Source organism: Pristis pectinata, chromosome 27 (assembly GCF_009764475.1).
Source record: "Pristis pectinata isolate sPriPec2 chromosome 27, sPriPec2.1.pri, whole genome shotgun sequence".
NCBI lineage: Eukaryota > Metazoa > Chordata > Chondrichthyes > Rhinopristiformes > Pristidae > Pristis > Pristis pectinata.
The window spans coordinates 4,133,823-4,161,781 of record NC_067431.1 but is presented as its reverse complement, the minus strand read 5'-3'; the positions used below and the strand labels follow the sequence as shown (position 1 = coordinate 4,161,781).

Genomic DNA, 27,959 nt, shown 5'->3' with positions numbered 1-27,959 from the left:
CATGAAGGGTAAAAGTTTAGTTCCAGATGTACAAAAGCTATATCTTCGACATCTGGATGGAGTCAGGAAGGACATACTGGCCTTGGATGGGGTGCAGATATACCAGAATGGTAATGAACTGAAAAAGTGAAGTTGTGAGGAGAGGTTGTAAATATCTCTGAATTTCCTTAAATCCAGATGTGATCTAATTAACCTGATTAAGACAATTGAGAAGGGGGGCAGTAGAGAAATCATTAGTTTCAGTTAGAAATCCATAACAAAGGGGGGTAAAATCCTGAAATGAGAACTCAAAGCATTCAGGGATACTGTAAGAAAACTAAGCACAGGTGGGTCATACAACACTTTGGGCAAGCTCAGCCATTCATTAAGATCATAGCTCATGCTTTCACATTTTGGCCACTTACTTGTGTGGTCCCCAGAGCCTTGATTTCTCTCAAGTGCTCCAAAACCTATCAACGATGGCTTTGAATATCATCCCATGCTCTGGGATATAAAACTCTAAAGATTCACAATCTTCCAGGCAAAGGAATGCTTCCTCAACTCACTCCAAGATGGCTGACCCCATGTCCTTGAATTTAGACTGTAATTAGCTCCAACATTAATTTTTGTGGCAGTCCTGTTAACCTGAAAAAAGATCTGTTTATTTCTCACATCTGTTCTCTGATAACCAACCCTCAAACTGTGCTAATATATTTCAAGACTTGCAATCCCTTATCACATAGAAAAACAATGTGTGAAAACATTCGGAAAATCCATCATCAATGTCACTTCCTCTGCTTCTCCTCATCCACCCTGCCACTTACATCAAGTGGAATAAAACATTATTTGATTTGTATAAAGGATTTCACTAACATAAAACCCATTATACTAGGGATTCCTGTGACAAACCCCTTAATAATGGATTACACCAGGTTCTCTAAAGATGGTATCTGGTTAAATGGTCTACAGTTGGCTATTTTCTCTTGCCTTCTTTCTTGCAAAGTGTTGTTACATTTGCTGCCTTCCAATCTGCTGGGACTGTTGCAGAGTCTGGGGGATCCAGGGGATTTTGGAAGCTCATCGCCAATTCATCTACTATCTCTGCAACCACCTCTGTTGGAGCTCTGGAGTGCAGGACATCAGGTCTGTGGCTTTAAACCTTACTTATTTCTAGTTACTAACATTTACCTTATTTAGCCTTGTCTTTCTCATATCCTTTATTACTGTAGCCAAACATAAAATATCTGTTAATGCCTTAACCATCTCCTTGTTCCTGATTGTAATTTCTCCTGCCCCTGCCTCCAGGCAACCCATTTTTACTTTTGGTAATCTCTTCCTTTTTAACATGCTCGTAGAAACTGTTACATTTGTTAATCAACTCTCATAAACTATCTTTTGCATCATCATTAATTGATTTCGTCATGTTTTGCTGATTTCTGTAACTCCGTATCCATACTACTTTTCTTTCAACAGTAATCCCTTTTTTTTAATCTCACACCAAATGTAAATGTACATTGATTGATGCTCATTAAATATTTCCTCAAACATTTGCTGTTCATCTACCAACGAGCCATTTAGTTTCCAATCTACCTTGTAAAACGGACCACTCGTACCGAGCTAATTGGTTTTATTTAAGTTCATGCCTCTAGTTTCCAATTTAAGTACATCACTCTCAAAGTCAACATAAAGTGCTATCACATTATGATCACATCTTCTTATAGACAGGCTGCTAATTACCCCTGCCTTAGTGGCTGATTCAAGATGAGAAAAAGCATGTTCCCTGGTTGTTTCCCTCACATCTTGCTCCAGGAAACTGCACCAAGTGCATTTAATGAACTTGTCCTCCAAACAGCTCTTGTTAATTTACTTTTCTAGTCTAAGTGAAACAAAACTCCCTTACAATTTGATTTTACCTTTGGAACAAGCTCTTGGTATTTTTATTTATATTTCAACTGTACAGGAATCCTACAATCTACTTTTAACAACACTTCTTGTTATAGTTTATCTCCACCTATATTGATTTTATTTCCTGATCTTTCAACCAAGAACATTCCTCACTGCGGCCCTTTATCACCAGGGTTGGCCACATATCTCTTCTTCTATTTTTTTTAATACTTTCTAAAGATCAAAGACACGGGAATCTTTATTTTTCGGTCTTAGTCACCAGGCAATCATGTTTCCGTAATGGTCATTCCATCAAATCCATTTATCTCTATTTGATAAATGGGTTTGATCTAATCCATTTAGATAAAAAAAAATTCCTTTATATACTCAGATAATGTAGCTTTAATTTTAACTTTTTTTACCATTTTTCCTTGATCTGACCTTCTTCAGTGATGGACCAGAGTTGTTACATTTAGTGTCCCTTCCTGTCACACTCTGGTTATCTGTACCAAGATTGAAAACTTTACTGTGTAAGTGTGACTTTCCTTCACAAATGTATAACTCTCTCCTCAGATGAACCTTCCCAAAAAGCACGTTTTAGTTTCAAGGCCTACCTAGGGATTGGCTGACTGGCAGAAGGCAAAGAGTGGGAATAAAGGGGGCCTTTTCTGGTTGGCTGCTAGTGACTAGTGGTGTTCCACAGAGATTGGTGTTGGGTCCGCTACTTTTCACGTTATATGTTAATGATCTGGAATTGATGGTTTTGTGGCCAAGTTTGCGGAAGATACGAAGATAGGTGGAGGGGCAGATAGTGTTGAGGAAGCAGGGAGTCTGCAGAAGGATTTGGACAGGTTGGGACAATGGGCAAAGAAGTGGTAGATGGAATACACTGTAGGGAAGTATACCATCGTGCACTTTGGTAGAAGGAATAAAGGCGTAGACTATTTTCCAAATGGTGAGCAAATTCAGAAATTGCAGGTGCAAAGGGACTTGGGAGCCCCAGTGCAGGATTCCCTAAAGGTTAACTTGCAGGTTGAGTTGGTAATAAGGGAGGCAAATACGATGTTAGTATTCATTTCGAGAGGACTAGAATATAAAAGCAAGGATGTAATGCTATGGCTTTATAAGGCATTTATTCAGACCATATTTGTAGTACTGTGAGCAGTTTTGGGCCCCTTATCTAAGGTAGGATGTACTGGAATTGGAGAAGGTCCAGAGGAGGTTTACGAGAATGATCCCAGGAACGAAAGGGTTAACGCATGAGGTGTGTTTGATGGCTCTGGGCCTGTACTCACTGGAGCTTAGAAGGATGAGGGGGGAATGACATTGAAAAAAAGTATTGAAAGGCCTGGATAGAGTGGATGTGGAGAGGATGTATGTTCAGTTGTGAGAGAGTCTAAGACCAGAGGGCACAGCCTCAGAATAGAAGGATGTCTCTTTAGAACTGAAATGAGGAGGAATCTCTTGAGCCAGACGGTGGTGAATCTGTGGAATGCATTGCCACAGATGGCTGTGGAGGCCAAGTCATTGGATATATTTAAAGTGGAGGTTGATAGGTTCTAGATTCGTAAGGGTGTCAAAGGTTACGGGGAGATGGCAGGAGAATGGGGTTAAGAGGGCGAAATAAATCGGCGGAGCAGACTCGAAGGGCCGAATGGCCTAAGTACGCTCCTATGTCTTATGGTTACCCCATTCATTGGGATACAGGTTCCATTCCAGTTTAAATAGAACCCATCCCAATCCAACAGCCCTCAGTTTCCCTGAACTGTAATCAGAAGTTCATGAATCAAAGGAATGCTAATTCACAGAAATGACAGAAAAATGTAGAATAATTTCATTCAAAAAACTGCTGAGATTCTGTCAAAGCTGAACAATTGATCTTGGTCAGGTAACGGTAACTAGAGATATGGAACCAAGTGTACAAATGGATTTAAGGTACAAATCAACAGTGACCTGATTGAATAGTGACGTAGATCTCTCCTGTTCTCAAGTCTGAATGCTGTTAAACCAATTCCACTCTCAATGGACAGTGAAGAGATGGAAGGAGAACTAACAGTGTTATGAATAGGTATTTGCACATTCGTTGATGCTCAGCATGGCTTCCACACAACTTCAGAACTTATTATAACATTAGTCCAAGTGTGGACACAGGGACTGGATTCCAGAGTTGAGGTGAGAGTGACCGCATTTGACATCATGGTAGCACTTAACATTAACTGCTCAATGAACCTCAGTACAAGAGAAGTCGATATGGATGAGGGGGTCATATTCTTCATTGAGTGGAGTAATGGTTTTGGTCATAGGATGCCAATCACTTAAACCAGGAGGTTGCTGCAGGAGTTGTGTCCATGGACAGATCAGCCATGATCTTATTGAATGGCGGAGCAGGCTCGATGAGCCAGATGGCCGACTCCGGCTCCTATTTCTTACGTTCCTCAAGCTTGTGACTGTGGCTGAACTACCTTCAATTGCTTCACCAATGTATATCTAAGCCACAAGACATTGCTGCAGGAGTTCTGTGAGGTGGTATCTGAGGCCCATGGGGCCTTCATCAACAAGTGTACACCTTCAAAAGGCTGACGTTGAACTATTTGCTGATGAGCTTTTAAAGTGTATTAGTTAAGGCCAACACTTATTGCCCGTCTCCACCTGCCTGAAGCCGGTGGCTTTCCAGGTTGTTTCAAAGGTCAGGGAGGACACTTAAGAGTCAACCGCTTTGTTAATGGTCTTGGCTCATGTTTGGGCAAGACTAGATAAGGACAACAAGTCCCTCTGAAGACGAGAAGCAATCAGATGTGACCCTGCATGGTTAGCTGCATTCACACTTACTAAGATAATTGCCTCACCCAGCGACATGCGGACCAGATCCAAACTGGGGCTAATAAGTGGTAAGTAAAGTCCATGCCGGTGTCAGCCACTATCTCCAACAACCTCACCATTGACCGAACTTAACTGTCATGTGAGAAGTATTACAACTGCAGCAGATGTCAATCACCCATGAGGAATAAGTCAAGAGCATGCTGGATTTTTCCCCGACTTGTCTAGATGAATGATTGCTGCAATAATTTGAGCAGTGCTCCCAATCAGAACCAACCAATGTTTTAAATATCTACTCTCTCCACCAGCAGTGCAGAGTGTACAATCCACAGCGTGCGCTGCAGCAAGCTGCTAATGCTTGGTGAACCTCATTCACAATCCCGCAACCACTTACGATGGCCAAGCGGTGAGGTATGGGCAAAGGGCGATGGTGCTCTGATAGATCGTGGCAACAAAGGAACGTGATTTCATTTGTCGGAAAGTAAGCGAACAGTAAAATGCTGCAATCTTGTTTCACTCTGCTGAAGTGGTCCTTTGCCTAAAGCCCAGGGACTCAGCTGCAGAAACGTTCTCTCTTTCAGATTTGCTCAAAACAATAGACCAGTGTTCTAATCCGTCCTTTTACAGGAAGTGGATTTCAGCCTCATCAAAATTCTTTCACAGTTCTTGGAAAATGGAATGAGACAGTTCAATGTCATGGGGGTTATCTCTGTCACTGCTGGCTCTTATCTCTGACTATTAAAACAAATTTTTTAATAATTGTTAAATTTCCTCTTGATTCATTGCAATCTGTAATTCACTCATTGGATATCATTTGCCTGTGAAATAGATGGAGCCTTGTTCTTGTTATCTGAAGAATTGCAGTTTTTCTTTCACACTTAGTGTGATTTTTTTCCCCCTGCTAATAAAAGCAGTAGACATGAACGTTTATTAATGAGACACCTGTCAATAATAGAGCTGCAGGCAATCATATTGATGTGCTTCAAATGTCATGGCTGAGAGAATGCTCTGTGCCTCAAATGTATAAGGTGCCAGAGCATGTTTTGTGTGCAAGCCTCCTTCAGCAATAATCTCTAGTGCAGGTTTCTGCACAATCTACTGCTGTGCACAATGCATTTGATGCCGTACACAAAAACATGCAAATATCTCCCTGTCAGTCACCTGAATTCCCCAGCTAGTGGAGTAGCAGAGGTGGGGTTCATGGGTGTTGGCTATAGGGGCAAGGTCCTGCTGAGTGGGGCCCTGGGGATAGCAGAGTAGATCTGGCCTGGTTGGGAGATGTAGAGACCTTGAGTTTTCAGGCAGAAGGAGCCATCAATCCAAGGGACAGACAGGGGCTTTGGGTTTGCATACACAATCAGAAGGGAAGAGGGATTGGGGATGTGGATTTTTAGGACAGGGTGGGTGGGGGAGGGCTGAAAAACTCTGCATTAAGACGGAGATGGTGGGAGCAAGAGATAAGTATACATCTTAAGGGGGAACCTGGCCTATTTTCGGGCAAGTTTTTTACACAGAGAGTAAGATGATAAGTTCCTGGAATGCACTGTCAGGGATAGTGGCGGAAGCAGATACGATAGTGGCACTTAAGAGGCTGTTAGACAGACACACAAATATGCAGGGAATGGAAGTATGTGGGTCATGCACAGGCAGAAGAGATTTCATTTAATTCAGCATCATGTTCAGCGCAGACGTTGTGGACTGAAGGGCCTGTTCCTATGCGGTACTGTTCTATGTTCTGTGTTGTTCCAATAAAAAGGAATGTTTTTAAACGTCATTTACCCATATATGTAGTGAGGAAGAGTTGTCCCTCTCCAGCCCTCTTTTTCACCTTACACCTCACTCAGGCCCCAAGCCAACAAAACTGGTGTCTAAGATTCCATCTTCCTTGTTGATGAGCTGCCTGTAAAGGTCAGTAAGTGCTTGCAGCTCATTGATTACATGTAAATGGGGCTAAGGCCCATCATCAGTGGATCAATTTCCTGATCATTCACGTGTGAAATAGATAAAGGCTAGTTCTTGCATTCAGATTCTGATTTCAGGGGCTCTGTGAGTTTGATGTTTAAGGAATAACACCTGCGATAACATCTTTCATATTCCTGTAAAATAAAGCAGGGGAATGTGGAAGGTATAGCGCCCAATCCAAACACACAGTGGCATCCTGCAAGCAGCAGGAGTCAAACTGTCTGTTCTTAGAAAGGTTAACTGAGGATCCATACTGGCCAAGACATCAGGGACAGCTCTACTTTTATAGGACCATGAGATTCTTCACACTCTGCAGAGAAAGAGCAAAGAGGGCCTCAATTTGAGAGAACATCTGAAAGATGGCAGCTTTGTAAGTGTCACAGTGCTTTAGCACATCAAGCCTAGAATTTTGTGCTCCGGTCTTTGGAGGGGGACTTAAATCTATAACCCTTTCAGTCAGAAGTATGCCTGCTGCTAAATGAGCTATGTCTGACATTGCTAAGTGATAGACTGACGGAGTTAAGTGAATGGATTCTACAAGAGAGGGGGAGAACATCAGTCAGGTTGGAGGTTTGGGGCTAGATATTCAACCACTGGTGAAAGCACATGCTAAAATGGTGCTGTGCAAGGGGCTTGTGGCAGTTTTCCCCAACTCCACTCACACACAAGTTCTTTCTGCTCACTCCTCATGCAAAGATTTGTGCAGGTGAGCTGAGCAAACAATAGCCTCTCTTGCATTAGCACAGGCAGCTGCAAGTAACTTCAGGAGTCCCGTGCACCAGTGAAACAGACCTGTGCTGAAATATGTGATACCTCTGTCTCCTAAATGGGAGGAAATTGCTGGCTGTAACCATAGAAACAATGGAATTGTTACAGCACAGTGGAGGCCATTCAGCCATGTCCATCCCTCAAACCATCTTTTCCGTGGCCTCACTAGCTTCCCTACGTCCTTCTCAACATGGGATATCCAGAATTGGACACACAATGAAGTTGTGACTTAACCATTCTTTTAAAAAGGGTCAACATAATCGCGCTGCTTTTAAATTCCATGCCCAGAAGCCCAATCATATCTCAAAATGCCCTGCGAATTCTAAAGATTTATATACACATACACCCATGTCCCTCTGTAACTGCACACCCTTCCGATCTGTGACATTTAGCCAATCATCTCCCCTCACTCTTTCACCAAAATGTATCATGCCACACTTTTCTCTCACTTCTCTCCCCATTCTGTCAGGTTGAGGCCTGTTGAATACTCGACTACAAAACATGCACTTTTCTAAAAAACATGTCCTTGATCATTTGTTAATAGATAACAAAAATTCAGAAGCTCTGGCAAGGACCCTGAAGAACAGCACTGTTTGCCATTCTAGTGTGCAAACAACTCTTTCTCTCTTTAAGCCACATTTTTGTCCATGTTGCCACTGATCCTTTTATTGTAGGAACTGGGATTTTTCTAACAGCCTACTAATGTAAGACATTGTCAAACAGCTTCTGAAAATCCAAAAAGATAACATCTACTACACTCCCTTCATCAAGTATCTTTCACTCATCTTTTAAAATCTGTATCCCCTGCTCCTTGAATCACCTGTGAAAGGGAACAGCCTTTCTCTGATCACCCAATCCAAACCCATCGTGGTCATGCACACCTTCCACGAATTTTGTTTTTAAAAGCTTCTGAGCTTAAACTTCCCAGCTTGCAATAAAAACAGAAATATCATCAACCTGAAAAATTAAGCAGATTTTAAACAAATAAGTACTCTCTCTATGGACCCTGCCCGAGCTGCTGATTATTTCCAGTCATTTCTATTTTTATTTCAGATTTTCAGCATCTGTGGTATTTTGCTTTTGGTGGCCAGCCCATTGTTTCTGAGCAAGCTCTGCACAAAGGTGTTGCACTGGTAATGTTCCAGTCCTTCGGTACTCCAGGAAGTTATGATAAATCTTTTTGCAATTTCCACACCCTATTCCCTCAGCAGTCTAAGAAGCATTCCATCTGGACCTGGCAGGCTGCTAACTTTATCATCGTCAAGCTTTCTAACACATTCTCCTCCTCAGTTCTAACCTCTTCCATAATCTCCACTCCCTCCCTTTCAACTGAAATTTTGGTAGCATGCTGTTGCTTGTTCCAGACTGATGCAATGTTCATTAAGTAAGTCAGCCATGCCCTTCATCTCCATGATATCTGCAGTCCCACTCTTTCTTTTGCTCCTGTTTATTGGTTATGTGCCTACAGAAGAATTGTCAATCTCCTGTTGTCTTCTCGACTTCTCATGTTTTCTCTTTGCCCACTTCTCCCCTCTCAGCTTACAACATACAACTCAACTTATCCCCCAGACAAGTGTCTTACATGCCTTTTATGTTTCATCATTTCTCTGTGCCATGCAGGGAGTCCTGGTTTTGGTCCCCCTACCTTTCCCTCTTGCAGGAATGTTCCAAGCCTGTAACTGGAATAGTTCCTATCCAAAGACTATTCAGATGTTGTTACAACTTTTCCCTGCCAATCTTTGATTCCGTCTTATCCTTCACACATCTTTGAAGTTTGTCCTCTCTTCTCCTCTTTAGAAGATAAGAAGCAATTTAATCTACACCTCACGATATAATGACCACTGTTCCCTGGCTTCTCCCACTGACACCTGGTCCACGGTCCAGCTCATTCCCCAGCACTAGAACCAGCAATATCTCCTTCCCAGTTGTACCAGATTATACTGATCAAGAAAATTCTCTGGAACATAGCTCAGAGATTCTTTTCCTTTGGCCTTCACTCTGGTATAATTCCAACATTACTGAGGTGAAAGACATCCCCCATTTCACCACACCACAGCCCTTACACATTTCTGTAATTCCTTTGCAGATTTGCTCCTCTAATTCTGTTCGCTATCTCAGTGGCCCACGGAATATCCCTTTTCCTTCTTATCTCTATATAAATGGATTTTGTCCTTGAGCCCTCAATGACATTTCTTTCCAGCACTATACTATCATCCTTAATCAGTGTTTTCAACCTGCGTCCTTTCTTCCTGACCTATCTTTTCTCAGCATCTTTTATCCAGGAATAGTAAGTGCCTGATCCTGCCCTTACTTGAGCTGTGTTTCAGTTATCACCATAGTATCACATTCTCACACACCTACTCCTGCCTGCAGCTCACTACTCTCATTCACCACACGTTGTGAACGTACTAACATTCATTCTTAACCTGCCTTTGATGCGAAGTTCTTCTACGTTTAGTTCCTGTACTATCTAACAGTTGTATTTTGTGCACCTTTTCCACTTTTCTGCTGCTGAATCTTGGTTGCCATCTCCCTGCCAGTTTAGTTTAAGTGACCCCCACCCACCCTTCTGGACCTCCCCATGAGTACTTTGCTCCCACTACTTCTGAGGGGAAACCCAGCCTGAAATTATTCTTCAGTTTGTGCAGAATGGTGCGTGGACCAAGGAACAACACACTGGTTGCACCCACACTGGCCTTGTGATCTTGATAGGAATGGTGGGCACCTAGATGTCTAGCACTTCAGGGCTACTGAGAGGAGCTAGCCAGAGGTATCAACACACAAAGTCCTGTCCTAGGATATGGTCCTGGTGCAGAAAGAACTTTAATGACCTCGTACTTGTGGTGAGGGTCAGTGTAAGCAGCAACAGAGGTCACAACTACAAAACTGCACTCACACACTGATCCATGCATCCATGCAACATGCACCAATCATTCACCTAAGAATAAACACTCCTATCTAATATTCCAATGCACCAGCACATACAGCCCCCTATTTCACATCCACGTACATTTTACACATCATGTGCACCTCCAACTATTCTACCATGCCATGCATATCACACACTCTCACTGCAACAGAGCCACTAATGCACTTCATAAGGTAGAGACATTGCTGCAGATCATTGCACCAGACCACCAGCAGGCTTTACCTGGCACACAAACTCTGTTGTACTGAAAAGTGGGTATTGGCCTTGTGTTTGGTGACCAGGAGATGACTGAAGATGATGGTATGTTCATAGCTAATCCCTCTTCTCACAACCCAGTTCTCCCTCATCACACATTCTCTCTTAATTGACAAGATTCAGGTGTCTGACCCAGTTCCTTCCCCTCCCCATGGCCTTGACTTTGTGCAAAGTTGACTTCATATTTCCATGAGCTACCACCAGTAGGGGCCGCAGCTGAGGAACCATTGCTGACAGAAGGTCCAGTGACACCCGATCCAGAAGCTCAGAACCTGGCATGTCAGAGATTCTTTGTGTATGTGGCAAGTCACCAGATAAGGGTGGCTGTAACTAAGACAAGAGGAGAAGGCAGGAGAAAGGAGCAGTGACCTGGAGAGCAAAGTCGCACACAAGACACAGATGTGAACTACAGCTGGGTGGCCTATGGATAATGAGCTTGCACTTGGGAGATGCCTGGGACATTGTCTGGCCCGTTGGCACCCCCACATAAGATGAGGCAGTCCAAATCTAACCTTACACATGGTTTGACTTAGAGTTTAGAGACCGTCCTTTCCTATAGATTTCATCTCTCACAGATCCGTCATAGTCCAGCACCTGATGTGAAGGTGACAGCTTCATGGAGTACGCAGGCAGATGTTTCTCAATATGTGTGTTGCAGTGCAATTTCTGGCCCCTGTCATCGGCAATCAGCTTGCTGCAGTGCAGGTTCATCTGTGGCCATTGTGGCTCTGTATTCCATGTTTGAAGGGGCTCTATGGATATTTCAGCACTCCTGGAATCTCCCTCCAGCAGATTGGATTGGACAGCTGATATCCTACCCTGAGAAAGTGGCAGTGACTCTATGAGCTCAAGTCTCCATTCCTCCCTCAGGTTAACAGCTCCTCATTCAGGTTAACCATTCCCACCACTTCTAATCCAACGAAGCCTTTGCTGTGACACATCAGTCAGCTAGCTGGCACCTGTGGCCAGATGGTACAAAGTGAAACCGAGCCCTGGGCTGCTCTTGGTTGCCTTTCTGGTCATCTGCACCCTCGTCCACTGCAAGTGAGCAACCATCCACCATCTCCACAGAAGCCAATAGGACTTGTTATTGTGTAGGGACTGTGTAGAAGTGGGAGGCTAAGCAAGAGCATATGGAAGGCAGTCACCAAGGGAGAGGACAAAGGGCGATTGGTCTGCAGTTGTATGGTTTTTGATTGGATGCATAAATAATTTTGCACATTGATCTGCTTGGCTTTCACGATTTGTTGTGAAGAGATGACTGAGACGATCAGGGATGGAGGTAGAGCAGAAAGAAAATTGTGCCCCCTTGTGGATTCAGATTTTCTTTTATTCATTACATTTGTGTGGTGGGCACTGCTGGGGAGATCAGCAAGTGACAATAGCATGTGGCTCAGGGTTCACCTTCCAGATATCAGCTTACCCCAGTAACAGTTACCCCTGAATGTCCAGGTGCCGCGGTCTGAGGCTTTACACTGTGGTTGGGAGGAACTGTTACCATACAGTTTGCACAGACCACACACTGTAGAGATTACAAAAATATTGAGCAGCGGAGAAAGAGCAGGGTGATAAATGGGGGTGATTTAATGGAAGTGGGCTGATTCATGTCGAATTAAGTTGAATCTTTTCCATTGTTTCTGTACCTGCAGAGATACATAGCTTGCAGCTTGTATGTAGAGGTATGTTTCTGTGTGGTCTGGAGTTGAGTCCTGTGCTGTGGCCCATGAAGCTTCTGATGGGCTCTTCCTGTCTTAATAATTAAGCATTTGGTCCAGGTCTGTTTCTGGTCAATGATGGTTCCCCAGGATGCTGCAAAGTGGCAATATTTTTCATGTCACCAGGAACTGAACTGGAGTAGCCACAAGTGGCTACAATGTGGCTACAAGAGCAGGTCAGAGGCTAGGAACTCACTTTCTAACTCCCCAAACCCTGTCCACCATCTACAGGGATCAAGTCAGGAGTGCGATGGAACACTCTTCACTTACCTGGGTGAGTGCGGCTTCAACAACACCCAAGAACCTCAACACCATACGGGACATAGCAGCCCAGTTGATAGGCACCCCATCCACAACCATTCACTCAGTCCACCACCGACACAGGAGCAGCAGTTTGTACCATCTACAGGATGCACTGCAGCAACTCACCAAGACTCCTTGGACAGCGCCTTCCAAACCCACCACCTCTACCAACCAGAAGGACAAGGGCAGCAAAAGTACGGGGAGCACCACCCCTGGAAGTTGCCCTCCAAGTCACGCACCATCCTTACTTGGAAATAGATCGCTGTTCCTTCACCGTCGCTGGGTCAAAATCCTGGAACTCCCTACCTAACGGCACTGTGGGTGTACCCACACCTCGGATGCCAGTGATTCAAGAAGGCAGCTCACCACCAACTTCTCAAGGGCAACTCGGGATGGGCAATTAAATGCTGGGTCAGCCTGTGAAGCCCACATCCCTTGATCGAATTAAAAAGAGGTGACGCGACCTCCCATTGTCAGAAAGTGTCAGGCATTGGCATGGGTATGCAAGGGACGGCATGTGTTATTTATGCTTGTAAAGTCAATGAAAGGGAGGAGAACGTGCTCTGTTGGAAGTGGTGCTGTAGCTTTTCAATAAAGGGAAAGCTGAAGATTGTAATTAAATTCAGAGCAAGATGTGAGCAGAAGGACAACCTAGAGTGTGTAAACCAAAATAAAGTTTCTTTATGAAAACAGAGAGTGTTAGAAAGAAATTGAATGAATGGTAAAAGCAAATTCAGCTCGGAAGGTATGTCATGGCAGTCAGTACTACAACGTGGCTGCAGAATGGTCTGTACTGATGAAACTGGAGCCATGGAGATTCAGGATGAAATCAGGTGATCCCTGGGAGCAGAAAAAAAAACAAGATGAAAGCAGGGAAGAGAAACTTTATGTGCAGAATTAAGAAAGGAGATATATGCATGAATATATACCTGCAGTCTCATGTATCTCCATGTGCATGAATCTACTGGGGTTGTGCGTAAGCCCCTCCTGTCCCCTGGTAACAGGTGCAGAGTGAAAGAATGTGTAAATGCAGAATTTAGATAAGCACATTGTAAGGATTGTGTGGTTTTAATGGGTAATTTAAATTTTCATATCAAGTGGGATAAGCAGACCAGTGATATTTCTGGCGAATGCACTGTGTAGCTTTCTGCAAAATTATGTCCGAGAACGAACAAAGGAGCAGCCCATATTAGTCTGAGTGTTGAGTAATGAGCAGATTTCACTAACAACCAAATGATGCATGAACATTTATCTGATAGCAATCCTAATTGAGTTCAATGTTGCGTTTGAAAGGAACAACGTTGAACAGTTTCTAAGATTCTAGATTGGGTTAGGACTGGTTCCCACGAAATGGGAGAATGTCCCCAGTAAAGTGGGCAAATATAGCAACAGGTAAAATGACGGTAAAATACTGGGAGGGATTCGGTAAAGAATTTACTGTGCTACAGAGTCAGTTTATACCCTGAAGGTGCAAAAATAAAAAGCCAAAGGTAATTAAGGAGATAAGGAACAACACAAAACAAAAAGAGAACAAAAAGGCAAACACTGGTGCAGTCCTGGTGAGTGCGAGAGATACAAATCATAGAGAAAGAGTCAGGACAAAGACCAACACCTACAGATGGAGGCCAGTCAGCCCACAGCACCAGCCCCATTCCCCCCTCCTTATTTCTCTGAACCCCTGCAACTCCATCTCTCCCACATCCCTTTCAGCTCCCCTTCAGTTCTTTTGCCACCTACCTACGCCGAGGTAATTCACAGCAGTTAATTAGCCTACCGACACGTCTTTGGGATGCAGGGGGAAACTGAGGCACCTGATGGAATCCCACGCTGTCACAGAGAGAACGTGCAAACTCCACACAACCAGTGCCTGAGGTCAGGATTGAACCCGAGCTCCTGGAGCTGGGAGGCAACAGCACTACCTGCTGGAATGTTGTGGAACCCAACAGAGAGGTTCAATGAGTGCCGAAATCAAGCCAAAAGATTAAAATCATGTAAAGAATAAAAGGGTCACCCCAAGCATTGGAAACCCATAAAAAAATGAATGAAAGTGTAAATGAACATCAGAAAATGGCAGACCTACTGAATAACTGATTCACATTTCAATTTGTTAGAGAGAACTGATGTTAAGTCAGAGACCTGAGCTCACCAATTCGACATACGCAAATTGATAGATTTTTAAAACATGGCAAAAGAGTGACAAATGGCGAGAATCAGATGGTTTCCATCGTTGAATTACTGGAAGCAAGTGAGAGCAGTGCAGACAGCCCAAATATAGTTTTCCAAAGTCTCCTAATTTAGAAACTATTCCTCTTAACTGGAAAATTGCGCATGTTGTTCCTTCATACAAGAATGGAGAGAGAGGAAAGGCAGTGAACAATAGACCTGTCACAGGCCAGTTTGGAAAATCATGGTCTGTAACCAGGGGTCAAGTGATATAACACCTTGACATTTTTCAGTTGGTCAGAGGCCCAGCAGGGTTTTATAAAACAAACATGATTGTATATTTTGTTTCGAGGAGTTGAGGGAGCAGTATATTGTCTCCAGATGTTACCTACATCAACTTCTGAAAGGCATCTGATTAACTCTTTTATGATAGACTGTTGGAAAATGTTAAATTTTATGGAATTGAAGGCAATGTATTGATCCTGCTAGGAAATGGGCTGAATGGAATGACAGTCATGGAACAGTAATAGGCCGTGGCTGACCCTGAACTCATGCTGTATGTACACACTGTATTCCCCCATTCCCCAGCCCCCTCACCAACTAGTATGTGGCTTCAAGTTAAGGCGAGCTCTCTAGCTAGAAGCACTCCAGTTTTTACCAAGCTAAGAGCCGTCGGTGTGAAATCTCGCCCGCTGCAACGGTCTCCAATAAAAATCCAACCATTAAGATTCTCGGTTTCCATCTGAATATATCTTTTGGATTGCACCAAATCGCATTTGTATGGGACAAGGTAGGATGTACCTATTGTTCAAAAGGGGCATCATAGATTTGCCAACCTGTATTTGTGATGAAATTCAATCAATGAGAAACATTGCAAACTCCTCCATGAATATGGATATAATGGAGGAACTAAAACACACTTAGCCAATGCACAAGTCACCAGGTGATTATCAAACCTCGACATTCAACTGGAATTAATACAGCTATTCTGCCATTACTTGCTGAAGTAATATGAAGGAGGAACATGATTGGGTAGGTCCTCAAATTGGCAGGACGTAGCTAGATGATCTTGCAAGAATCTTTATTGGGGCTGCAACTCTTTATAAATGACTTTGATAATGGTTAGGAAGACATATACAACTTACTAAAAATACAAGTGAAAGTTGATTAAGAAATGTAGATGCAAGAGTGGGTGATTGGGTAAAATTGTGACAAATGGACTTCAATGTAAACAGATGCGGACAGCCAGTTTGGAACTAAAAAGGATGAAAAGGGAACTTTCCAAATGGTGAGAGCTGGAAACACTGGAATTCCCAAAAAATTTTAGTGTCAATGTACATTTATCATTAAAGTAGTGTGGACAGGCACAGGAAATAAGTAATAAGGTTAACACTGCAATGCTGGCCTTTATATCTTGAGAACTAGAATAAAAGGGGTTGTATGTTATGCTACAGCTGTACAAAACCCAAGTTAAGAAGAGCTGGAGTAGCTCTGGCCACCACACCTGAAGAAGAGATGTGGAGAGAATGCAGCATACATTTATCAGAAAAATACCTGAATTCTTGGAGGTTAAATTATTAGGAAAGAATAAGCAAACTCGATTTGTATTACAGCACCTGGAATTTAGAAGTTCAAGAGGGGAACTGAATGTTGTTTTTTACATTACTTGATGAGTTTAGGGTGAAGAATGCAAAAAGTAGAGCCAGATTTTTTAGAAGTGAGGTCAAGAAACACTTCTTTACACAAAAAGAGCCAGAAATTTGGTGTACTTCCACCTGCAAATTGCAATCAATGAAAGGTTCGGTTGTTAATTTTAAAGCTGGGATTACTGGACCTCCGATAACCAAAGGTATGGAAAAGAGGTGAGTGTATGAAGTTGGGTAACAGATCAGCCTCTGCGTCATTGATGCTAGAACAGGCTCATGGGCTAAATGGCCAACTGCTGTATCTATGTTCCATTGTGTCAAGGAGCAGCTGAGGATAAAGTGCCCTTCAGGTGACAAAGAGAGCTGATGACCCAAAAGATACAGGAGTCTATATCCATGTGTCTATGATTGTGACTCAGGCAAACTGACAGAACGACCAACATCACTACCTTCTCTCTGATCAATTTTTCTTTAAGGAGAGGATTGTGTGTGATAGAAACAAAAAGCACTGGAAACACTCAGCAGGTCAGGCAGCATCTGTGGATAGTGAAAGAGTTGACAATACAGGGTTGAGACCCTTTGTCAGAACTGGGAAAGAGAGAATGCATTAGCTTTCAATAGCAGAGAGGGTGGGGAGAGATGGGGAGAATAAAGAGGATATCTCTGACAGGATGAGACCAAATGAGGTTAGAAGACCAAATGAGGTTAGAATTACATTCTGTTTCTTTGTATGTATTGCTAATAGCAGGGCTGTGGCTCATGTCTAGCAGGTCAGGCTATACTAATAGAGAGAGAAATACAGGGCCAAAACACAAAAGGATGGCAAGCAGCAATGGCCAGTTCTGATACAGAGAGAAAGAAAAAGTGAGTTACCTAAAGTTGGAGGATTTGATATTGAGTCCTGCAGGGTGCAACGTATCCAGAAGGAAAATGAGGTCCTGTTCCTTCAGTCTGCGTTGGGCATTGTTCTAACAGTGCATGAAACCACAGACAGATACATCAGAGTGGAAGTGCTCTGGAGAATTAAAGAGGATGTGTGTGCCTTAATGTGGCTTGTCCCACTGGAATATCAGCTGTCTTGTTCTCCAGAAGGTATTGGCAGCGTTTGTGTTCCTGTTTTATTGCTCAGAGATATCTCCGCCCCATTCCCAATGGTATCCTCTTGAGGTGTCTCTTCTTGAATCGTATAAAATATGTCCAATATCTGAAAGGGACACTGGACACCAACAAGTCAATTCACAAGTAGAGAGATAGAGATACAATGCTTAATAGCAGCACTTCAGTACCGGCTCAATGGGTCTATTCTTTAGGTGAGCTTGGAGATTGAATGTATTATTTCCACAAGGGGAAGTGTTACAGTCAAGCCTTAATCCTCACCTGACTTCAAATCCATACATGTGCATTTGGTGGCGGGATTCGTGATGGATCCGTAGTCGGGATCCTGGCTAAATTCACTCCTTTATACCTACAATTGAGGACAATTGTGTTGCCACACCTGCTGCTTAGTTGTGATTAAATTAACTTCAGAACTTTTTATTTTCTTTTTCTCCTCTGCTCTCATTCACCTCCCTCTATTTACACCTCCTCCGGACAGATTAGCTGCAATTAACCAGCCTTCACCACCACCGTGTTATTCACTTTCTCCTGGATTCCCCTGTATCACAGACACCTCCTCTCCACCTCTCACCCTTCTCGCCAACTTAAAATATGTTTCTAACATCCACCTGGGTTGAAATGTTAACTTCATATTTTTCTCTCCATCGATGTTCCCTGATCCGCTGAGCATTTCCAGCAATCACTATGTTTGTTATCTTCTAGTCTCTGTGACTCAGTTTTAAGTTATTCATCCACTTACAGGTATCCTTGCACCTATTTTACAAGCCTTAAATAAGTCCTGTCTCAGACTTGAGAGGGAGTGTGGCATTGTTAGATCTGTCATCTGTTTTACTGCTCAGGCGAGCATGCGAGCGGGGTGTACTATGAAGCGGAGTTTCTGCAGTGTCCCGAACAAAAATATCTCAGCCAGAATATCTGATCATTTATCTCACTTGCTGTTTGTGGGACTTGCACCGTGCAAAATGGCTGTAATTTTTTGTCTGCGTAAAGTCAGTGAATATGCTTCAAAAAATTTAATGAATCCATTGCATGTTTCAGATTTGCTGAGCATGTAATGTGGCATTTTTTAAATACATTTTTCTTCTCCAGCACATTGGGTAATGCTGTCGTAGCTTTTTGATATAAATCAGTTTAGAAACATGCACTCAAGTGAACTGTTAAGTCAAACGCAATTAAGTTTTATCATTGTACAATCTTCAAAACTCAAATCAATTTTGATGAGTACATTTTAATGAGTCCTGAAATTAATTCACAAAAGATGAAATTAAAACACTATATAATGTTAGATTTACATCAAAAGTTTAAAAAATGTTACTTAAAATGCAGGGATTTGTGTATGATCCGAATAACATTTGTCCGTGTCTGATAAGCACATAAACAAGAAAGTATAAACAAGTGATTCACTACTATAGTGTGTGCTGATTATGAGTAGGGTACGCAGCCAGGGAAATAATGAACCTTCAGATGCAGTGATACCCCACTGAAGTGAGAACTAATGCTAACTTTATTGATCCGTACATCTGCAAATATCTCCTTAAAGTGTTAATGACATTCTGCGATATTGTCTGAAGAAAGTCATCAACCCTTTTGGAACCATGGAGCTGGAAAACGTGGTTATTGACACGCAGGACAGGAACAGCAAAAAGCTCTTCAGAACGGTTGAGTTTATTAGATTGTGGCTATTCTCTGTTCCCTGTGTACTTGCCTACTGTGCTCCATATCCCTCAGAACCCTTACCTAACAATAACTCCTTCAATCTCAGTCTGGAAGTTTCAATTGACTCCCATCCTTCACAACCTTTTGGTTTGGGAATTCCAGATTTCCATTACTCATTGGGGAAAGAAGTCTTAGTTTTGTTTAATTTCTAGCACTGAATGAAAATTAGGTCCTCTTGTCCTAGATTCCCCCATTAGAGGAACAATCTGTCTGTATCTATCCCATGGAATCCATTTATCACTTATAACACCTGGATTAGGTCATTCATTCCAACCTTCCTAAACTCAAGGGAGTGCCAAGTGTGTATACCAAACTCATTCTCATCATCCAGCCCTTTAAGATCTGCTGGCAATGAAACTGCAAAAGTGGCATTCTGCCAGTCAGAAGCCCCTGGAAAATTAGATTGGAGTGGAGAGAACAGGAGGAAATAAAAAAGCAATGTTAAAAAAACAATCTCCAAAAACTTGCTCAAGAATTCAATTCAGCTCACGTTATACCACGGCACCTAATGTTCTCTAACTCCCTACATTTTGTTTTATTGAAAGATGATTAGAAGAATGAGGTAACAGAGAGCAGGTTTTATTCATTGCTCTATCCAAAATCACTACACTCAAGGGGTTATTAAAAAACAAGACAGCTCAGACAAAACAGGCAGAGAGAATTCTTTGTACTTCTGAATCATTGAAAATAAACATGTCCCATGCATTATAGATTTGATTAAAATTCAGAATTGTCCTTAATATTTCTGCTTTTTTATAATGCCATAGTTTTACTTTTTTATTCTCAGGATGACATACCTCAAATCGGTTTTATAGAACATTGCAGAAGATTTGATTAAAATTTGTATGGATTTTGATGAGACAGTTATAAATATTTCATTACGAGGTCTTGGACTAATTCAAACTGACATGTAAAATAGTGTGGAATCCTCTGGAGGAGCAAGTTTTAGCCCAAGGCAAGGCAAGACTGCTGTGGGATGAGACACTGAGAATCTGAGAGAAGCAGATTGCAGGGATTAGTGGATTAGAGGCAGGGATTAGTGGATTAGAGGCAGTATTATTGCTGGAGGAAGAGAGCAGCTGTTGGAGATCTTGCAACCCTGATCCGGTCACTCAGCCACTGATCTGCCTCATCCCTTTTCATCACCACTAACGCAGCCAAGATCGCACAGAAAGCCCACTGTAAACCCTCTGCAATCATCACCATTAACTGAGCTGAATCTGAGAGCTCCACCTTGCCTCTCCCCATTCTCCCACCATTTGCTACAATAAATATATGATGCAGACCACCTTCCTTTTTGTTAATGAAAGAAAAATATTTAAAATCTGAAGAAATAGTCTCAGTAACTATCAAACTGCTGCATTGTCACTGATTTCCTGCACCTCTGATCTCACCCCCTCACTTCCTGGACAAAGCAAGGAGGGAGTTCCCCTGGTCTTCACCCTCCACCTCAGCAGCCTTCACATTCATTGGATCATCCTTTACAACCACTGCCAGCTCCTGCAAGATTCTGCCACCAGAAACATATACCCCTCTCCTCCCTTTCGGCATTTCGAAGGAATCACTCCCTTTGTGACTCCCTGGTCCGCTCCTCCCTCCCTGTCTACCACCTCCCGGTTTAGGGCATTTTCTCATGCATCCAAGACCTATCCTTTCACCTCTTCCCTTCCCACCATCCAGGGACCCAAATTCTTTTCAGGTGAAGCAGTGATTCGCTTGCACTTCTTCCAATCTAGTGTAATGCATTCGGTGTTCACAGGTGGCCTCCTCTACACTGGAGAAGCCAAACTTAGATTGGGTCAGAATCATAGAATTATACAGTATGGAGACTGGCCCTTCGGCCCAACTTGTCCATACCAACCAAGGTGCTGACCTATGCTAGCCCCATTTGTCTGTGTTTGGCCCATATCCCTCTAAACCTTTCCTATCCATGTACCTGTCCAAATGTCTTTTAAACATTGTAATCATCCCTCCCTCTGCCACTTCTTCTGGCAGCTCGCTCAATACATCTCACACCCTTAGATCCCCTTTAAGGAATACTTACCCCTCAGATCCCCTTTAAATCTTTCCCCTCTCACCTAAAACCTATAACCTCTAGTTTTAGATTCTCGTACTCTGGGAAAAAGACAATGACTATCGACATGATCTATCCCCCTCATGATTTTATACACCTCTATAAGGTCACCGCTCGGTCTCTTCTGCTCCAAGGAAAGCAGGCGCAGTCTATCCAGCATCTCCTTATAACTCAAGCTCTTCAGTCCCGGCAACATCCCTGTGAATCTTTTCTGCACCTTCTCCAGCTCAATCACACCCTTCCTGTAGCACGGCGACCAGAACTGCACCCAGTACTCCAAGTGCAGTCTCACCGACACCTTGTACAGCTGTAACATGACATCCCAGCTCCTGTACTCAATGCCCTAACTGATGAATCCAAGCATACAATATGCCTTCTTCACCACCCTCTCTACCTGTGTGCCCCTTGGTCCCTTTGTCCAACACACACTCCCCAGGGCCCTGCCATTCACTGTGTAAATCCTGCCCTGGCTTAACTTCCCAAAATGCATCACTTTTACACTTGTATGAGTTAAATTCTACCTGTCTTTCCTCTGCCCACTTTCCCAGGTGATCCAGATCCTGTTGTAACCTTAGACAACCTTCTTCACTGTCCACTACACCACCAATTTTGGTGTTACCCACAAACTTACTAATCATGCCACGTGCATTCTCATCCAAATCATTCGCACTTCTGACAAACAGCAGGACACCCAGCACCGATCCCTGTGGCACACCACTGGGTCATTGCTTTGCGGAGCACCTGTGCTCAGCTGACAGGAGTGAGTTAAACTTCTGGTTGCCTGCCGCATTAATTCTCCACCGTACTCTCACTCTCGTCTTCTGCATCTGGCCTTCTGTACTGTTATAACAACACAAGCTTGAACATCGTCTTCTATTTGGCAATATTGCAGCCTTCAGAACACAGTCTTGAATCCTACTCCATTAGGTAACTCTCTCTCTGTCTGGATCAGAACAGGCCATTCCTGCCTATCACCACTTTAGCTCAGTTTTTATTATTCTATTTGTAGAATCTGGCCTTTCCCTTGGCCGTGTCATTTACAACATATTACACAGACAAAAGAAACTTAATGTGCTGCTAATTTTGTCCTTTAACTTTTTGGTCTCACCACATCAGAGATATTCTCTTTGTTCCACCCTTCCCTCCCCAACCTTCTCAGCTACTGAAAACAAACTTGTTCTTTTCCTTGCAACACACAAAGGAGCTGGAGGAACTCAGCAGGTCGGGCAGCATCTGTGGAGGGAAATGGACAGTCGACATTTGGAGCCAAGATTGGACTGAAAGGAAAGGGGGGGGGTAGCCGTTACAAAAAGGTGTGGGGGGGGGGGAAGAGCTGGCAGGTGATAGGTGAGGGAAGGAGAGTGGGAGCAATGTCAGAAACTGGGAGGTGGAAGTGACAAAGGGCTGAAGAAGATGGAATCTGATAGGAGACGACAGTGGACCATGGAATAAAGGGAGGGAGGTGGGGAGGGGAACCAGTGGGAGGAGTGTGTGGGTGATGGGCAGATCAAGAGGGCGGGGGAGGGGATAGAGATAGAGTGACGGGGGCCAGTGGGATCAGGAAATAAAAAGGGAGGTTCCAGTTCTGACCAAAAGCCCTGGACCTGAAATGTTAGATGTTTCTCCATAGATACTGACTGACCCTCTGAGTGTTGCCAGAATTCTGTTTTTATATTGTTAAAAACCCATTCAGTTCACCAGTGTGCTTGAGTAAGCAAACCTTACTCGGTCTGACCTCTATGTAATTCTAGACCCGCTGGCTTTTATCTGCAGCTGCAAATGGACAATAAATGCCAGCATTGCCAGAGACGGCCACATTCTGTGAATGAATCAATAAAAACCTTGCTTTCCCTCTTGCTCCTGTCTTCATGAAACCTCTGCGGGTAACGATATCATGGGCTGTTCAGTCACTGACTGCAGCAAGGGTGTCCATTGCCTGTCACTGGTTGCCCTCAGTGGGGGTTTCTTCCACAGAGTGGCTCACTGGTCCAGAACAAAGGGTGGAGGGGAATCAAGCAGGTTAGTGTGGGCCCCTAGAGTCACACACAGGTTAGACCTGACTTACTTTTTGCCTGGTCTGGTTCCCCATTATCTCTCCTAACAACAGCTTTATTTGCAACTTTGGTGAAAACCTCAGACCATCCTGGTGACTTCTGACCTCATGACCTGCGCATCATTTGTTGAGGGCTGGTCTAGTAACCAAGGCAACCCTCGCTACCCCTGGATGATGTCAGTCATGGCAGTCTGGAGACAGCAACTCACACCCAAAGAGCAGGAAAGTCAGCGACATCCAACAACAGCTGCTGGGGAGTGTATCAACAGCCATGTCTGCTGAGTGACCCTCTCCTGGTTCCACCCACTCTACCACCCACACATTTTACCCACTGGATCTCCCCCACCCCCCCCCAACTGGTTCCATCTGCCGTGCACCTCTCCCTGAATGGTTCCTATTGTCACCTTTGCTACTGGTCAGATCCAGGCACTCGGTGACCCTTGTGTTCCCAGGCATCACCATCCAACGGCTGTCTCCACCTTCAACCTCCCCTCCCCACCTCACTCCTGTTTGTCTGCCTCCACCCCTCCTGCCTCTGTGACCCAACTCCCCCCCTCCCCCACCTGGCTGTCATTTTCCACCTCTCCTCCGTCCACCCATCGCCTCTGGCCCCTGCCTTACCCCTCCCCCTCTCCTCTTCACACCGGATATCTCCCCCTCTCCACACTCAGATTCTGCTCGGCCCGCTGAGTTCCTCCGGCAGACCGCTCGTCCGCCCAAAATATGGTCGGCCGCGATTCCTCCCACAGTCAAATAGCCTCCTGACATTGCACCCGAGTTCCCTCAGGGTTAACAACTACTGACTAAAGCACCGAAGAAAACGCGGTGCTGCTGTGCCGGTGTCCCAGAACTTGTCATCACTTCCAGGAAGAGAGGAGGTAAGGTTCGAAGAGCCCCCGGCTCTGTCTGCAGCAGCTGCCGCCTGCCAGAGCCCAGTGCCTGGGTACAATGAGCAGCCCTTGCCCGCACTCTGGCCTCGGTGTCACCACCTCCGGATCCCGCACACTGCCGGGGTCCCAGGGAACCACGTCCCCCAGCGGGTCTGAGTTGGTGCGCAGTGAGACGGGGCGAATTCTCGCTCCCGGGGTGGCCACAGTGAACAGAGGGACACTGTCAGCCCCGCCTCACAGCCTCACACCCCCCGCTATTCCCGGGACAGATATCGGTGCCGGGATTCCTCGCACATTTCACTGACTGCGGACACACAGCTGGCACAGTCTGTGTACCAGTCTGTGTACACTGGGTATGGTCTGTGTATATGTCTGCGTACACTCCGCACGATCTGTGTACCAGTCTGCGTACACTGGACATGGTCTGTGTATCAGTCTGCGTACATTGGACATGGTCTGTGTATCAGTCTGCATACACTGCATATGGTCTGTATACCAGTTTGTGTACACTGGGCAAGATCTATGTACCAGTCTGTGTACACTGTGCATGGTCAGTGTATGTGTGCACTGCATACGGTCTGTGTATAGGTCTGTGTACACTAGGCGTGGTCTGTGTACCAATCTGTGTACACTGGGTACGGTCTGTGTACTCGACTGTGTACACCGTGCATGGTCAGTGTATCAGTCTGTGTACACTGCGTACGGTCTGTATACCGGTCTGCATACACTGCGATTGTTCCGAGTGCTTTCCCCTGTTCAGGTGGTCAGGTTCCCTGCCGCCTCGCCTGGTTTGTGGAAGCGCCGGGGGAGAGACACCGGCACGCACCTGGGTTCCAGCCTCCAGCAGCCGGCGCTCGCTGCTCCCTTCACAGGGACCTGGATCCGCGGCTGCAGCCCCGAGACACTGAGGTGTGTGTGTGTGGGTGTGCACCGCTTCGGCCACGTACAGCCCCCAAGTACAGACACACACAGTGCGACCAGAGGCAACCTCGGCCTGCAACAGTGCGAGCTTTGCACCGGGAGCCCAGCGCAGTTTACCGGCTCCCACCAGACACGGCGGCCGGCCCGGGGAGCGGGGACGTCCCGGGTCACTCGGTCGGCCCGCCGCCTTCAAGAATTCCCTCCCTCTCACCCTCGCTTTCTCCACTTTTAAACGTCGTTCCGTGCAGGGATCAGTGGAGCTGGCCATGTGGACGAGGGATTTATTCCAACCCTCCCCGCTCCTGAGCCGGGAACTCTCCGGGACCGCAGCCCTGCGGCCGGCAGCGAGGCGGACGGCGCTCCGTCCCGGCGCCCGGTGTTCCGCGCAAACTTCTCTCGCTGCGCACGGAGGGGACCACTTGCACTCTGTAAGCCAACACGCTCACTTTGTTCCCTCTTTCCTTCTGCCTCCTCTCCCGCTCCAGTGACAGGGAAGACACAGTGACCAACACCAAACTCAAGTGGGGTGCGCGTCAGTCGGTAAATAGATCAGAGCTGCCCAGTGTACACCGATCGATACCCAGGCTCTCACCAACGTGCACGGTCGGTGTTTATTGACCCGAACGCAACGTTCATCTATCCTGACCCAGAACATACCCAGTGTACACAGAATGGCATCCCTCACAGTGTCGGTAGCCACTCCCAGACCAGTGACCACGGACTCGTACTCAGCTCCAACCCCAGCGTGAACACAGACTGACACACACACCATCCCCAGCATAAACTAGCTGATCCACAGACCACCCCAAGCGTACACAGACTGATGATATACAGACCATATCCAATGTACACAAACTGACACACAGACCAAACCCAGTGTGCACAAAATCCAGTGTACACAGATTGATACACAGACCACGTCAAGTGTAGACAGACCATACCCAACGGACATAGGATGGACACGACCATCCCCAGCGTACGCAGACCCTACACAGACCATCCCCAGCGTACACAGACTGACACACAGACCAACTTCACCGGACCCAAGACTGGTACACAGACCATACTCATTCTATACAAACTGACACTCACGCCATCCCCAGCGTACACAGTCACTATATAGACCATACCCAGTCTACACAAACTAAAACACAGACCATCCCCAGCGTACACGGACACTATACAGACCATACTCGTTGTACACAAACTGACACACAGACCAGACTCAGTGTGCACAGCCTAATATACAAACTATACCCAGTGTATACAGGTTGGTACACAGACCATGTCCAGTGTACACAGACTGGCAGTCACTCTTCACTGACTACAGCCGGACTGAGACTCAGCTTTTTCTCGTAGACCCTGTCTCCTAGTGGGGAACCCCAAAAGTGAGAGATACAAGTTGTGAGCACGTTGAGCAGCTGAAACCGTGCTAATGAGTGTTGAGCCTTGTCTACTGAGACACCTGAGTGGGTCAGACCCAGGAGAGATGGCTTGCCAGCACAAAACTAACACGTTCTTCCCAAAAACACACACACATTACATTGACAGCCTGCTCCTGACTCCAAGGCAGACGAAGAAGTCAGCGAGACGGTGCAAAGCGAGAGCCCCATGTCCTCACAAGCCTTGGCAAATCATCCCTTGAAATCACAGGAGGAAAGGCAGTGCAGGCAACAACAGGGAGAACGAGCAAAGATAAAGAACATGTAAAATCCAACCAGAGGCTGTTACCTTCCCCGAGGAGCAGGGCGATCAGCAGTGGGAGCAAGGGGCTCATAGCCAGCAGTAGGGAGTAACCGCTCCACCGCTGTTTGCAGGGCGACCGGACCGATCTTCCTCTCTCTCGGGTCGGATCTGATCCCTCGGCGCTCCCTGCTCCCTGGTTACCGCTCTTCTCTCCTCGCTGCCCCGCTCCTTCCTCCGCTCAGCACCAGCTCTTCTCTGAGAGTCATTCGGATCCAGCGCTTCCACAGGCAGCAACTCCGCCCACAGCTGCAGCCCGGCGCCCAACAACAGTCAGCACAGCGTCCACGGCTGCCCACTGTCCGCGCCACAGCCGCACTCACCCCGCCAGTACCTGGCGCAGGGCAGGGGAGCAAGACCCCAGTACGGGGCAATGGGCCAATACCCCACCACAGGGAATTGACAGATACCTCGTCACAGGGCATTGGACCAATGCCCCAACTCAAAGCTATGAACCCAATACCCCACCATAGGGCGGTGGATTAATACTCCAACACAGGACAATTGACTCAATACCCTAACTCAGGGCAATAGATCCAATACCTTGCTACAGGGCAATGGACCCAATACTCCACCACAGAACATTGGAGCAATATCCTCCACAGGGCAATGGAGCAATACCCCATCTCAAGGCAATAGACCCAAAAACCCACCACAGGGTAGTGGACCAATACCCCAGCTCGGGGCAACAAACACAACATCCTTGTAAAAGGGTAACAGAGCCAATACCCCAGAAGAGGACAACAGACCCAGTCAATACACAATGGACAATAATTCAGATACACCCAGCTCAAGGCAGTATCCTCAGAGGGCAATGAACTGAGCACAGAGCCACACACTCAACACAGGGCAAGACTCGCCTAGTGCAGAGGGCAACCTGTACTCCACAAACCTCAGTGGGGTAGAATACACTGGAGGTGTCTCAGCAGAATGCCACGCACCTGAATAACGCAGTGCAGGGCAACACTATCATGACAACACTGCGATGGTGGTGCCATGGCTAAATCACTGGACTCATGACTCAG

General features: G+C 45.4%; 1 protein-coding gene across 1 annotated transcript in view; it reads right to left on the bottom strand.

Annotated features, from left to right (window-relative positions):
• The window catches only part of kirrel3a (kirre like nephrin family adhesion molecule 3a), a 527,277-nt gene extending 500,188 nt beyond the window's left edge, over positions 1-27,089 (bottom strand). Inside the window, exon 1 of the mRNA XM_052039890.1 lies at positions 26,923-27,089. Coding sequence (XP_051895850.1) covers positions 26,923-26,968 — 46 coding nt within the window. The 5' untranslated portion in view covers positions 26,969-27,089. The remainder of the gene's footprint in view (positions 1-26,922) is intronic.
• Positions 27,090-27,959: the final 870 nt, after the last annotated feature.